Here is a 15,007-nt window from a genome sequence, read left to right on the forward strand (position 1 = left end):
TGTGAAGATGACTATAATCACTTCTTTGTTGAATGCAGCGGCCTCTGAAAATCTACTTCTAGAGCACCTGGATGTGAATACAAATGATCTCCTTCATGATAAACTAGAAGGAGACATCTTTAAGGAACAGCCAGAAAGTGCTCTTACAACTGGTAAGAAAAAGTTGGTGTTCAAGAAGAAAGAAAACATGTATGGTGTGAAGCAAACTTCTAAGCAGTTGTACTTAAAGTTTGATAACTTCGTGAAGAGGAGTGGTTTTAGAAGACGTAAGGTTGATCACCTCTGTTACCTAAAGAAGTTAAGCTCCTCCTATAATCCAACGATGTTTACTTTTGCACAATTCAAGCTTGCTAATAATTTCCATGGAGATGAAAACTTCAAGTATGTCGAGATGAGGTTTAATTCAGTGCTTGGGAAGAAAGAGGAGGAGATTTGGTCCTTAAAGAAAATTGTGAAGCTGGTGTCCATATTGAAGGATGATGTGTTTGAGAATCTCCTTTAGAACTATCGATACAAGGTCATTAGAGTAGATCAGAGTGTATGTGAGTTCACCATCGTTGATTTCCTTTTGATGAATCTAAATGATCTTATCACTTTGGAATATCTTATCAAAACTTTGGATGATAAGCAAGTGAATGATAAGAGAGCTTATGTATTAGGGTTTGCTTATATGAATAACTTTATAGATTGTTTTCCAACCCATCTTGGTTTATCTGACTTTGAGATAGCCAAAACATATGACAAGCCTAGGAAGAATTCAAAGTCGATAATTAATGGTGTGGACCTGGAATAGTTTGATGACAGGGAGATCATTTTGAAACCTTTGAGAGTGGTGTTCCAAGGTAAGAAAGTGAAAGGGAAGCAGAGGAAGCATTTCTTTTACACTGATGTTCATGTATTCGACAACAAATTTTACCAACATCCTGCTCAGAATTGCAAAGTACAAGAATTCTAATGTTGATAGGCAGGAGATAAGGAAGATTATTTGTTGGTAATTTGAGATAAAGAAGATGTCGATGGAAGTGGTAAAGGCATTACCTTCTGTTTGAAGACTTGAATACTCTTCACAAAGGGGGATAATGTAGAGTTCAATTTGTTGTGAAGATATTCTATCGAATTTTTATGATCATAATGTCGAAGGTTGTTGAGTTGTCTATATCAAAGGTTACACACCCTCGATATATCTATGTATTTCATAGAGCACTTACGTTTTAGCACTTAGATGTCGAAGTTTCTATGTATATTTTTGTGACTGTTGATAGCACTATAAATAATGTTGTAGCATAGGTTATAGGAATCGCACTTTCAGAGAACTTACTCATTGTACTTGTAACTTTGCTACATTCCAACCAATCAGAGCTAAACTAGATTTATTTACCTTCTGTGTTCATTTACTTTATGAAATTATAATTTTATTGCATTCTTGACTCGTCAGTGTGTCTCTTTCTTTTCTCTATTTTTTCCGATATAGGACATAATAACACACACAAGTAACGAGCTTCTCTTCAAATTTTAATCTAACTTATTGGTCATTTAGACATAAGAACACATGAAAAAGCCTACTCGCTGAAAAGAGAGTATCTCCACGAAGAGAATCAAGTAAAAACAATATCATTTTTGTTAAAAAAAATAAGAAGGCCATTTGAAAAAAAATGTGTATATTGGGAAAAATTCGTGATCTTGACATATATTGAGAATTTACGGCTAAAATTAACGTACTTTTTTGTTAGAAAAAGCGATCCTTCGAATTCACGGAATTGTGCACATGCACTACAAGAATAAGCACCTATAGGGACGTCATTAGTCGTCGCTATAGAGTTGACAATTTTTATTGACATTTTAAGATATAGGGACGACATATTGTCGCTATATAGAATCGTTCATGGTTTCATTTCATAAATCGATTAGTCTGCAAATCAAAATCTCACCTACTTGGAAAACGATTGTATTCATACAACTTCATTTCAGAAAATGATGCCCACAAAATCTTTGATGAAACAATCGAACAATTTCGAGTTTATTTCAATGATCAGATCCATCTCATCATACTTTGATCATGGGTCTCACTGAAAATTGTGAAATGTGAGAGCAACTTTATCATTTTTAATACAAAATTTTAAAATTCGCTCCATGATCAATTTAGGTATGATTTTGTTGACTTTAGTTGGATAAAATGGGAAATTGATTTTGACTTGTTAGTAAATTAGACATGTTGTTTTATTTAATATTATATAACCAACAGGACATCGTTTGACTAATACAGGCCCATTTCCAACTGTCAAGCAACAACAAAGAAGGTGGAAAATAGTGACAACATAGATAGATGCATGTGAAAATGGAAAAGTAACATGTTATTCACCACTTAATAAATCTTTCTGGACGGGTAGTTAACAACAAGATTGATCTTTATTATTGTTAATTCATCAAGATTCATGTGATTCTTGATAAAGAAAACTAAAGATTATTATTGATCATTGGTTTTTTGAAGCTGATGTTTCTCCAGCATTTCAGAACAAATCTGGCCCATCATGTGGTAGAAGATATTTAAATCAGATAACTGTTCAATTGTCATCTTCCCCATCACAACTCTTGCCAATTTCTCTCTATCTTCATTCAACTTCAATCTCTCCATGTATGAAGATGCATTCCTCACTGTTGCTCCCATTTGCTTCAACCTCGTCTCTTGTTGCAAACTCAATGCTGTATTTGACTGAAATTAACAAATTAATTCCAAAAGCTTAAAAAGAAAAAAAGAATCAAAAAATGAAACCAAACTCCATTATTATGTACATATTTCATACCTCAAGAAATTCTGCTCCTGGTCTAAGATCAGATTCTTTAGGTTGACGAATATTGCTACCTCCTTCATATAAGTTTCTTGCAAGAGAAAAGCTTCGAACAATAACCTTTCTCTTTTGCTCCAACTCCTTATCAAGCTTTAAAGATTTTGGCACCTTTGTTGTGCTATTCAGCTTCTGTTGATATGCCACAACCGCTTTAACAAATTCCTACAACATTACACATCATGTTACATATAATTCATTACAAAATGTTTGATTATCTGGTTTTGAAAAGGGATGATGGTGCTCACTGTTTAATAGAGTAATTACCTTATAAGCTGCAGTGCATCCAGGATAATCGAATTCATCTGAATTTTGTTTTCTCATTCGCTCAGGATGAAACTGTAAACCCATGATGAATTTACCCTCTTCAGGATTATAAGCATCGGGATCATAAAAACCTTCGATCAAACCATCTGATGCAAAAGCCATTGGCTTAAACCGGTGGGCCAGCCTCTTAACTCCTTGGTGGTGATAACTATTGACACGAATCTCCATGTTGTCTTCTAAAGACTCTTCAAACCATTGATGCAAAGGGGTGTCGTTTACAATTTCAACCACATGACGATGGCCATCGTAGTTATCGTAATCCATATGGATCACTTTGTTTTCTTGCGGCCGACTTTTGGTTAGTTCTTTCCCGATGTCTTGGTAAAGGGTGCCACCACATGCGACGTTTAAGATTTGTGATCCTCGACATATTCCTAAATAAGGGATGTTTCGTTCGAGGCAAAGTTTAGCGAGCGATAGTTCTATTGTGTCTTTTTCTTTGTCAATGGCGGTGTCGCTGACATGCAGACGCCGGATTTCTTCCAATTCTTCCGGGGAGAGATTGGTTTCTTCAGCTTCGTATAGCGATGGGTCGATGTCTTCTCCTTCGCACAGAAGGACTCCATGGATCGGCTCGAAACTGTGCAACAGCGTATGAACACCGGCCACTCGGGGTACGATCACCGGAACAGCTCCATATCCGACTATAAGATCTAGATGATATTCGCCTGATAATTAAAAAAACACCTATCTCAATTAATTATCGTTTTATCGACATGATTCCGTCGTTTTGTTCATAAAAAGACGATTGATTTATGATAAATATATGATGAAAAGAGTGAAAGTAATTAATCAAAAGCACAGCCACATTCATAAAGAAAAAGATCCGAATTTCTCGTGGTTCAGGTGGGATCGATTAGCAAAGAAATTAATTAATACGTACCTACGAAATCAACGAACTTGTTCTTGCGAAGGCTTCGTCTAGATACGATGATGACACGAGGTAAGATGACGGCGAGATCAGAGGTTGACATGGCGGTTGTTTGAGAAATAGAAAGGGAGATGAGAACGAAAACAATCGAGGCGCCGCGGATGCTGTAGTTGTGGAACTTGATGATGACATGGAAGGTTAGGAGGTGATATGTATTTATAGGGAGGAAGGAGTGGAAGCCACGTGGAAATATATGGGTAGTCATCAGATGGCGACTAGGGTAGGTCAAAACTGAAGGCAGTGTGACGTGTCAAGGGTTATGTGGATATTATAACTAAATACACCACCGGTGGAGGTTTTATCCATTTATAGTTCTTGGCTATACTTTAATTTAGGGATTTGGGAACAATTATTATTATTATTATTATTATTATTATTATTATTATTATTATTATTATTGGATGTATTTTGTGTCGGTTTTAGTGTTATATGTTTCATTGTCATGTATTTTTTTAGAAGTTATGATATTAATTAGTAGTTCTAATTTTGATACATTTATAGCTAGCTAACTACAATAAAGGCCTTACAAAAAAAAAAGCTAAAATTAAAGATTTTTTGTGTTGAACGTGTTAAATATAGCTTAAAATACATACATTTTTCTATTAAAGATAAATACGTTATATTATACTTATATAATTTAAACAAAATATTATTTATATATAAAGTTTAGCTTGTTGAAAAGTAATATATTTGCATATGAATTTAACTCGACTCATGTTATCTTCAACTCAAATATTTATTTATTTTAACCGATTATTGATCCACTCTTTTTGTTACTTATAAAATCGACTAATCCAAATCAACAGTTACAATAAACATTCAAATGGATATTTGGAAGAATATGCTCCCAAGTGTATTTAATTAAAAACCAAAACTTATTTCTTCTTTGGTGATTTTAAATAATAGACAATCTAGAATCCACACAGTTAGTTGATGCTATTTAAATAGTCTTTAAAACAGGAAATATTAAGTGATAATATTATCTATTTTATACATTGTAATCCACTAATGTTAGAAAATTAATTAATATGTTTTATACTTACAAATCAAATTCCAATTTTTCATCTAATTCTTTTTTAAATTTATCATAGAGATGAATTATGCAGATGCCATCCAGATTAATTGGATCCCTACAACGGGTTTTAGAATGTACGTACATATGACCATTAAAGGTGAAACATTATAAAACATGTTAATTATAAACTAAACTGATTATGAGACTCACGTATGAATTTATTTTAAAAAAATATAAAGGTTTAAATATTTGAAAAACTTGAATTTATAAGAAAAATAAAAAAATATTGAATTATTAAAATTGAAGTTTTTTTGTTTTCTTTTACATTTAAACATATAATATAAATAAATAAACAAAGGAAACTAATGAGGTTTTAATTTAGAAATTTAAAAATTAAAAGGTAAGTCCTCTAATAGTATTGATATCTATTTATTATTAAATTTATTATAACTATTACATTTAAATACTATGTGAAAAACCATAAAATAACATATGGAAAATAATTAATTTAAAATAACCACAAAACGATACATAACAAAATAAATAAGAGTGTGAATATATAATAAAAATATATTTATTTATTAAAATAGATCGAAATTATTTTTTCGTGTAGAAGAACCTTTACATAAATTTGTGAAGCAAAGTACTACGGCATGTTTATGTGTTAAATAGATAGGAAAATTAGAACAACGATTGAATCCACCTTCATGGAACATGGTGCACTTTCATGAAAGTCATATGGGCTTAGCCTTAAGAACTTTTTTTTGGATGACAAATATATATATATATATATATATATATATATATATATATATATATATATATATATATATATATATATATATATTCAGGTTCATTTGAGACCATTCTAATTTTGTGAGACTGTGAGACCAAATCTAAAAATAATTTTAAAATGCAAAATAAATCTAAAAATAATATATATATATATATATATATATATATATATATATATATATATTCAGGTTCCTTTTCCAGTTATAGCTACTAATTAGGGTTCTACCACTGTTCTTCAAGTTGCCGCCTCCGCCTCCACCTCCTTCTTCAATCTCCGGATCTCATGACGTCATCGAAAAGATGATAGTTAGGTGTTGTTTGTTTTTTCAAAGATAAAATTCATAAAGTCTATGGACGACCTCAACAACCCTCTGCATCAGAAGAGGAGGACCAAACAGTTGTAGCCTGTAATAAAAAGCTTGTTTCTTTTTTAACATCTGCAAGCTACTGCAATAAACTGAAATTTAAATAAAAATGATTTTACAAACTGAAAATAGTTCTCAACACCGAAATTTAAATAATTTTAGTCTTAAAACAATGAAAGAATACTAAAAAGAACATGTATAAAACAAGAATATAAAATTTCTATAAAAAATATCTAAAAAATGTAAAAGAAGCTATCAGTTTTTTTTTCTAGAAAAAACTAATTTTAGAGAACATAAAAAAAGAAAATTATAAAAAAAATAAAAAATATATTGCAAACAATGTCTAGAAAATCCGTAAAAGAATCACACTTGTTAAAAAAGATGCAATCGAAACTGAAAATATTATTTAAAAAAACGGTAAAAAAAACTTTAAAAAATTAAATATATTTTTTTTACAAAATTACGTTATAAAAAATTGTGGAAACTATACAAAGAAATTTTATGAAATCCGTAAATCAAAGTTTTAAAAAGAAAATCAAAGTTTAAAAGAAATAAGTTATACTAAATTTCTAAAAAAAAAATCACTTGGAAACATGAAAGTTGAAGAGGTTTGAAGAGGTAAGTCAAGTGTGTTTTGAGCAGAACATGCACAGATGTTTTGTAATCCGAAACCTTCCAAAAAACAATTTGCTATGAGATTGCAAGTGTTGCGCGTGTGCTATGATGTGCAACAAAAAGTTGTCTGAAGAGATTTTTCTAAAAAACAAACAACCTCTTAGTGACTGTAAGAACGGTGTTTTAGATGGATCGTTGGTGAGGGAAGAGTAGTGTCGATCGAAACTAGTAGGGATGAAAAATATGTACTACGAAAAACCAACCAATATGTTACCAACCGAACCAATAATATTGGTAACTATTATGTTTGGTAGCCAACATGTTTGGTTGGTAGTAGCATACCAATTACATAATCATGGTACAATAATGGTACAACGTTGTCAATACCATAGTAGTATCGTACCAACCAATTCAATATATATATATATATATATATATATATATATATATATATATATATATATATATATATATATATATATATATATATATATATATTTCAAGTTTAAGTGTGTTTGATGTTTAAGATTTAAAGGCTCTAATCTTACCATCTACCGTATTAGGTAAGTTTAAAATTTAAATTAATGTTGAGGTGCCCTATTTTTCCCCGTTACTAAAAAAATTTAAATTCGTGGTAGAAACTAATAAACTCTTTCTAAATCGTGTTTATAATCTGATCCATTCACAAAAGCCTCATTCAACTTTCACGGTGTTCAACAACATTGAAATATTCCTTCACAAAACCTCTAAACATGTTGGTATATATCGTTACCAACATGTACCAACCGAACTTATTGGTAGTCAAATAAGTTGGCACCAATTATGCCTGGTACGTTTGTTAGAATTTTTTTATACCAATTATAATTTGCACGGTAGACGGTTTAGGAAAAAAATTAAATGGACGGTATCATACCAATTTTACCCCTAGAAACTAGGGTTTTTGAGAGAGGGAGGAGCAAAATAAGAGGTGAGCCTGATTATCTGTCGCATTTTTGTTATAGGAATTAATAGTTGGATGCGTGTTTGAAAATTATAAAACTACGTAGCAGTTCTGATAGTTGTCCTCACTATGTCACTCCTCGTAAACCATATGAATCAATCATGTAATTTTATTTAATAGAATGTGAATTTGAAATGATTTATTTTATTTTTTATACAAAATATGTATCTTATATAAAAGTAATTCAATTCAATTACCTATTTCTTAATGTAATGCACCTAAAATTAGAGGTAGAAAATCGGGTCATTGTTTCGTGTTTTTATCTGACATAACACGACACAACAATGTTTTATGTAACACGAATGCTATACGACACGACATGATGTCTTGTTTTTTTGAAGTAACACGAAAACGACCCAATTAAAAAACGACAAACAGGACAAAGATAATATAAAATGACAATTAGTTTATTTAATTAATACTTAATCATACATAACACGGAAAACACGTCAAACAAATGTTAAAGCGTGTCAATTTCGTGTCGAATTTTGAACACGCACACGACACGACACGTCGTTCTGTTTTTTACATTTGACACGAACACGACACGAACATTAATTCAAATTATAGTTTCGTCTCAATTTTATTTCGTGTCTTATATTTTTTTTAATGTGATGTCATCAATTGTCACCCCTGCCTAAAATATACAGCATATATTGCATATAAACAACATTTTCTAAATATTTTTAACAAGTTCAATACCACTTTTACATTTAAGGGTAAACCGGTTGTTTTCCGATTGTAGCTAAATAATGAAAAGCAGATTCAAAAGAACCTGTAGGTTAGTTTGTTATTTCGAAATATTTTGGGTTGGTAATGGTCATAATTAAACCACAAGGGTTCTTATGAAACTAACTGGAAACTTGTTTTCGGCCTGTGGATATCACGAAAGGCCAACGTCTCTGTTCAATGTATCGGTGTTTGTGTATTATGTACAACTTTTTTCTAGGAAGTTGTCGATTTTATCCTTGATGATGAGGTGTAATTTGTTACACTTAACCATATACAATTTCTTGCACCTTCAGATAAATTTAAATTGCATACTTTTATTCAATAAACCCAATGTTTCACGTATATATATATATATAATTGCCTTCAATTTTAAGTAGCTACACATTCAAGATTTACATTTAGGAAACGGAACTTTACATGTTGCTGCTACCTTCCTGGCATTAGGGGAGTTGACAAACTTGCCAAAACTTGGGTCCTTCACGTATCGACACAGACAAGGCTTCTGTTCCTTGAGCTTTTTACAACACCTTGAAGGTGGTGGTGTTCCTTTAACAATCGGATTCAAGCATGCAACAAGTTGTGTGGGGTCACATGAGACAGCCATGGTCTGTGTTGCACCGTTGATTAGTAATACCACCAACAATGGAAGTGCAACCATGGCTAACGACTTCATCTTTAAATGTGGATGTTTCAGAAAATGTGACGAATCATTGAATTGTGCTCTATTTATAAATGTAGGTTTACGTGAATGAATGAGATTAGCTAAATTCATGCATGAGGCATGAGCAATTTTGATATACGCAACGAGATGGAAGAAAAAAAAGGAATTATATCATATAAAATTTAAAGATGATTAGATTTGTTTTTGTATATATAAATCTGTACGTATGTTGGAGATGATCAGAACCCTCTCTGTTTATTTTAATTAACTGAAAATTGCACAAAAATCATCATTATTATTATTATTATTATTATTATTATTATTATTATTATTATTATTTTGATTTTGACACTTTTTGCAATTTAAACATTATGTTTAAGATTTGTTGCAATATTGACCATTTACCGGCACCGGGTTGCCACCAGTGTGACATGTTGACATGTCATATTTAAATATCTGACTGCCGACGTGTCAAACTAAAAAAATAACATAAAAATCACTAATTAGGTTTTTATTTTTATTTTTTAATTTCGAAACTAAATTTTTGTTTTGTTTTGTTTTTTAACATTAAGTTCTCAACATTTTTCAATTTTGACAAAATAATTAGACTTGCACTTGTTTGTCTCTCGGTTAGGTTTTAGAACCACAAAATGGAGATTGTTTTCTATTAAAGTTATTATAAGTCTTTGGTATGGTAATACTATTTAGAAAACAAACATTTAAACCCCACTTTAGCTTTAAAATAAAAGTTCTAGGGTTTAAAAGCTATGTGGATCACTACAAGAAAATTCCGATTTAGCTACGGAAAAATTCCATAACAAAAACATAAAATTTCGTAGCTAAGGCCAAATAACTACGGAATTTGCTACGTAAATTTTCAATTAGACTCCGTAGCTTTATTTCTTGTAGCAAACTGTTTAGCTACGAAATTATAATTCCGTAGCAATTTTGCTATGATAGTTTCTACGACATCTATCCGTTGCAATTTGAGTTCTATAGCATTTCCGTAGCATATTCCGTAGCAAATTTCATAGCAATGTTTCCGTAACCAATTCCGTAGCATATTCCATAGCGATTTTTTCGTAGCTAATACCATAGCGATTTTTCCATAGCCAATTCCATAACAACTTTTCCATAGCAATTTTCGTAGTAATTGTTCCGTAGCAAATTTTGTAGCAATTTTTCTGTCGCTAATTCCGTAGCAATTGTTCCGTAATTAATTCCGTAGCAATTGTTTCATAGCTAATTCCGTAGAAATTGTTCTGTAGTCAATTCCGTAGCAGTTTTTCTATTGCAAATTTCGTAGCAATTGTTTTGTACCATTATTTTATATAATTTGGTTATTGAATTCAACTATCTATATCGATTTATAAAAATAAAATTAATATAATATCAAAAGTAGTATTTCTATAGAAACTATAATAATATCCAATACATCAAAATGCTACAAATTATACATAAAATGTTATCTTATACATAATGTTATCATCAAGCAACTTGGAAGGCATAATAAAATCTCACACCAAATTGACCAATCAAATTGTTGTCTGAACCATCATCTTTGCTATTCTGTCAAATACAATCGTTAGTGCAATTATATTATTTATAATTCTCATAATAAAATATTTATATATGTTAATAAAATCATCTACCTTATATGGAAATTAGCAATATTTCATTTAAATTTTCAATTAAGATTCTTAGCTTTGAAGCTCAGAACGGCCTGGTTGGGTCATTGAGCGGTGTTCCACGTAAGATAGCTTCCTTCCTAAGCCTCTCTCTTTCTTCAAGTTCTTGTTCTCTTTTCCTTTGCCTTTCAGCTATTTCATCCAACTGCTCCCTCCGTTCAGCCTCCTCTTTCTTGCACCTTTCAACCTCTGTAAATCCCAAACAAACAAAGTGTTTGGATCAGCAAAAATAGGTATTGATTTTTTCAGCTTTACATAAACTACATTTTTGGACCTAAATAATATTTTTATACAATTTTGGTCCCAAAACAGTTTTATTGCAATTTCAGTCTTTAATGATGCTCTTTTTAACGTATTTGAGGTTTTTGCAACGTTTATTTGTTTAGTATTGCCTATTTTTGCAATGTTATGCCAAAAAAGCAAATTTGGTCCTTATTTGAGGTTCTTGTAACAAGTATGGTCCTTCTCCAAAGTAAAAGGGCTCTTTTTGGCCCCTAAGTTAAACATAATGTTTCCAATTTTGGTTATTTTACTTGAAAATGAAGGGACGAGCCAAAATTGCAAAATATAATTTACAAAAAGAAAAAGTAAAAAGTAACCTTCACGTTTGCGGGCTTCTTCTTCCTCACGAAGCTTGTTGAGCCTTTCTTTTTCAGTCTTCAAATAAAACAACATTTTCCTTTTTAGGTCCCTTTCCTCTTTTCGTGCCTTGAGGATTTGGCCAAGTCTTTCCTCTCTCTCAGCTCTCATTCTATCATACTCTGCCTTTCGCCTGCTCACAACTTTTTCCTCAAGTTCCATCTGTGCACATACATGAATATTTTATAAGAAAATATGACAAGATATTACATACAAATTACAATACAGACCTTATGTTCCATAACACGAGCAAGTCTATACTTCTCCTTCAAATCTCTTTCATGACGCTCTCTGCTCAGTTCAACCTCAAGCTGCATGTAGAAAATAAATTAGCAAGTAAACTTGGGCATTTACATCTTTTTTTTATTTTACAAAGTAAGTAGATTACCTGTTGTTCGTGTTCATGGCGGAGTTTCTCTTCAGCCAATATCAGATTATCATCACTGTTTTCTGATGTAGGAAGCAATTTTTATTAGAATTATTGAAATAAATTAATCAAGATTATTAGCAGATGTCATTGTTACCTTGAAGATTAATTGTTGGAATCCATGCATCATTTGTGATTTCTATCATTTCAGCTTCATTATTCTTATCTGAAGACCAACCAAATAGCACAATGTGTTGATCTGTGTTCTTCCTATTAGCAACAAATGCAATCTCACTGTGTATGATTCAAAAAGAACATGGAATTAGCAAGAAATAGCAGATATTTCCAAAACAGTTATGATGCTAAGCAATATGTATATTAGGTAAAGAGAAAAAAAAACAAACCATTCTTCTACATAGCTCACAAACATATGGGGTCCACTTCCAGATGGAATGTCATCCTTATTTATAGCAAGAAACGCATCACTAAAAGTCAAAGCCAGTGGATTAGAAGAGGGCTACATGCAAACAAACAAAATCCACATGTAAATTATATGAATCTGAACCAAAAAACATAAACCTGTAATACAAAAGTATGTTAATAAAGAGCTTAAGGATATTAATGTGTTTACTTACTTTTGTGATTTTTCCATCTTTGACACTGATGAGTTGAAGTAGATAATTGCACCTTCATGCGGTCAACTTTCACAACAATGAAATTATGCTTGACAGCATCAATAGATTTATTAAACTCTTGAACAAGATTTATTAAACAAAAATCATGTTCCTTCACTGTCACACAAGGGGTATTATCGTCCTTTGTAAACCCATGTAAACCATGTTCAAAGAGAATTTTCTCAGAGTCACCAAGAAGCAAGCACTTCCAGAATGAAATCGTTTCTCCATTGGATAGATGCATAAAAATCTTCTGCTTCATACTTCCCACCAATCCCTTAGTCGAATCACTGCATCAAATTCTCTGTTTTCTTCATTTTCTGAACCTGATATGCTTGATATATCATAATCTTTAACTATGGAATCGGAAGTCAGTTCATCAAAATCATCCTCCCTAACAGTATCCTTTCCAGCAATGCTTGACTTTATTTGAGATAATAAACATTATGCATACAGAAACAAAGTAGAATATCATATGCTTTATTATTCTCAGAAACCAGACTCTTGGAGAGGCATAATACTGAGAATTTTTTATTATATTCAAGTAATTTTATAGGAAAACTTACAAAATTTTAATCAGTAACACAATAATTGGCTTAAACAAAAATCATGTTACATACTTTGTTCTGTTTCTCGCATTCAACTCTTGAACAAGATTTATTAAACAAATTATACTAGAGCATCGCCGAAGAAATTACAAATTATATCGTTATAACGACAACTTAATAGGAAGAATTCAATTCCTATTCAATGTGCTTTGAATAAAAAAATCGATTGTTTAACAATTTTAACACCAATCCGTGTAAAACCCTAAGTCAATTGGCTTATTGGACTACAATTGAAGTAAGAGAGAGAGAGAGAGAGAGGGAGAGAGAGAGAGAGAGTACGATTTTAGGTTGAGGGAGGTGAGAATTAAACGGTTGCTAGACTGGATCTCACGGACGTCCCTTCCCTCCGCCATTTGATCGAACCGTTTCTCATTTAAGATTAACAACCTCGTTGCACAATCACATGTCGTCGTTTCCTTTCAGAACCCTAATTACACCGCAAATGACTGAGATGTTCGGATCAACTTTGCCACCGAGGTCATAGATACTCCTTTTCATGCGTGATCGCCTTATGCTGCTTCCAAATGTGAAAATGTGATACGTATGATATGATTTGGGGAAAATTATGCTGCTTCCACCAAAGTCAAAGATAGAAAACGAGGGAACACTTAACGGGGTTACTGCGATGATTTGGGGAAAAGTAGCGTAAGTAAAAATAAATAATGAGACGTAATATATATACTTTTTATTTAGGTAATTAAGAAAAAATCATAACTTTTTAAATTATGATGATATCATTTTCTTCTTTTGTTTTAAGATTTTTTCTAGTTTCCCTTTAAAATAATTTTATATATTTTGCTACGGGAAATATATTACGTAACTATTTAACTACGGAATAATTCGTAGAGAAATAGCCACAGATTTTGATTTCGTAGTTATTTTCCAAGTTTCGAATCAAGTCGTATACACAAATAACTATGATTAATCTTTTCGTCACAAGTTTCATGGTAGATTAACTACAAAATTTTATTGTGTAGCAAATTTTCATAGCAAAATAACTACGGATTTCAATTTTGTAGATAACTAGCTACAAATTTTGATTCCGTAGCGAATTTTCTAGCCAAGTAGCTACGAATATGAATTCTATAACAAGTTTCATAACGAACGAGTTACAACCAAAGATTATGTAGCTTATTTTATAGTAAAATATCTACAGGTTTCAATTTCGTTACAAGTATTCATGATTTAGCTACGGAATGCAATTTCGTAGCTATTTTCGTAGCAAATTAGCTACGACCAATCATTTTGTAGCATATTTCATAGTAGAATAGCGACGGATCTTGATTCCGTAGAAACTTTACATAGCTATTTAGGATTTAGCTATGGAATGCAATTTTGTAACCGCTTCCGTAGCATTATAGCTACGACAAGCCATTCTATAGCATATTCCGTACTAAAATTGTTACGGATTTTGATTCCGTAAAAAAATTTTGTAGCTATTCATGATTTTTCTTGTAGTGGATAACAAATGGTCCCAAAAGTAATTCGAAAGCTTAGTTAATCAAAATGTGAGGTGTCAATCATGAGTATTATAATAATGTTCTAGTACCCCGTCTAAAAAACCATCCCTTAATCATAGTCTCATAGTTTTCAATCTTAAAACACATCAAAATAAATTAGGCAATGAGTTTGCCTAGTGAATTACCCGGCTAGGGATGGAAATCGGGCAGGGATGGGGCGGAGTTAATCATCCTTTTTCTCATTCTCGAGTGGCTAACCCCGTCCCCATCCCCATCCCCATCAGTCC

The 15,007-nt window shown here is 31.8% G+C and overlaps 2 protein-coding genes across 5 annotated transcripts; both read right to left on the reverse strand.

Annotated features, from left to right (window-relative positions):
- Positions 1-2,330: 2,330 nt before the first annotated feature.
- On the reverse strand, positions 2,331-4,240 carry LOC145087402 (putative glutamine amidotransferase GAT1_2.1). The gene is made up of 4 exons (XM_079025352.1): positions 4,054-4,240; positions 3,111-3,838; positions 2,802-3,008; positions 2,331-2,710 (listed from the first exon to the last, which is right to left on the reverse strand). Exons 1-4 carry the CDS (start codon positions 4,142-4,144, stop codon positions 2,465-2,467), a joined length of 1,272 nt encoding a protein of 423 aa, XP_078881478.1. The 5' UTR covers positions 4,145-4,240; the 3' UTR covers positions 2,331-2,464.
- A 6,464-nt stretch (positions 4,241-10,704) lies between these two features.
- Positions 10,705-13,835, reverse strand: LOC145090590 (eukaryotic translation initiation factor 3 subunit A-like). Of its 4 annotated transcripts, none has more exons than XM_079028734.1 (8): positions 13,540-13,835; positions 12,614-12,978; positions 12,383-12,463; positions 12,136-12,272; positions 12,000-12,061; positions 11,842-11,922; positions 11,572-11,773; positions 10,705-11,161 (listed from the first exon to the last, which is right to left on the reverse strand). In XM_079028734.1, exons 2-8 carry the CDS (start codon positions 12,628-12,630, stop codon positions 10,998-11,000), a joined length of 744 nt encoding a protein of 247 aa, XP_078884860.1. In that variant the 5' UTR covers positions 12,631-12,978; positions 13,540-13,835; the 3' UTR covers positions 10,705-10,997. The 4 variants fall into 4 exon arrangements, 3 of the variants coding, with proteins under 3 accessions (XP_078884860.1, XP_078884859.1, XP_078884861.1); XR_013701661.1 differs by having other exon boundaries at positions 10,708-10,853; positions 10,937-11,161; positions 12,614-13,835; XM_079028733.1 differs by having other exon boundaries at positions 12,614-13,835.
- Positions 13,836-15,007: the final 1,172 nt, after the last annotated feature.

This window comes from Lactuca serriola, chromosome 2 (assembly GCF_051521515.1).
Source record: "Lactuca serriola cultivar US96UC23 chromosome 2, Lser_US96UC23_V15, whole genome shotgun sequence".
Classification (NCBI taxonomy): Eukaryota; Viridiplantae; Streptophyta; class Magnoliopsida; order Asterales; family Asteraceae; genus Lactuca; species Lactuca serriola.

Excerpts from the sequence above, each read along its gene's own strand:
- LOC145087402 (XM_079025352.1), bottom strand. The coding sequence starts at position 4,144 with ATGTCAACCTCTGATCTCGCCGTCATCTTACCTCGTGTCATCATCGTA. Across the intron at positions 3,009-3,110 it reads GATGCACTGCAGCTTATAAG|GAATTTGTTAAAGCGGTTGT; the intron begins GTAATTACTCTA and ends GTAATGTTGTAG. Across the intron at positions 2,711-2,801 it reads CAGGAGCAGAATTTCTTGAG|TCAAATACAGCATTGAGTTT; the intron begins GTATGAAATATG and ends TGTTAATTTCAG.
- LOC145090590 (XM_079028734.1), bottom strand. Across the intron at positions 11,774-11,841 it reads CTCGTGTTATGGAACATAAG|ATGGAACTTGAGGAAAAAGT; the intron begins GTCTGTATTGTA and ends GTATGTGCACAG. Across the intron at positions 11,162-11,571 it reads AGAAGCCCGCAAACGTGAAG|AGGTTGAAAGGTGCAAGAAA; the intron begins GTTACTTTTTAC and ends TGGGATTTACAG.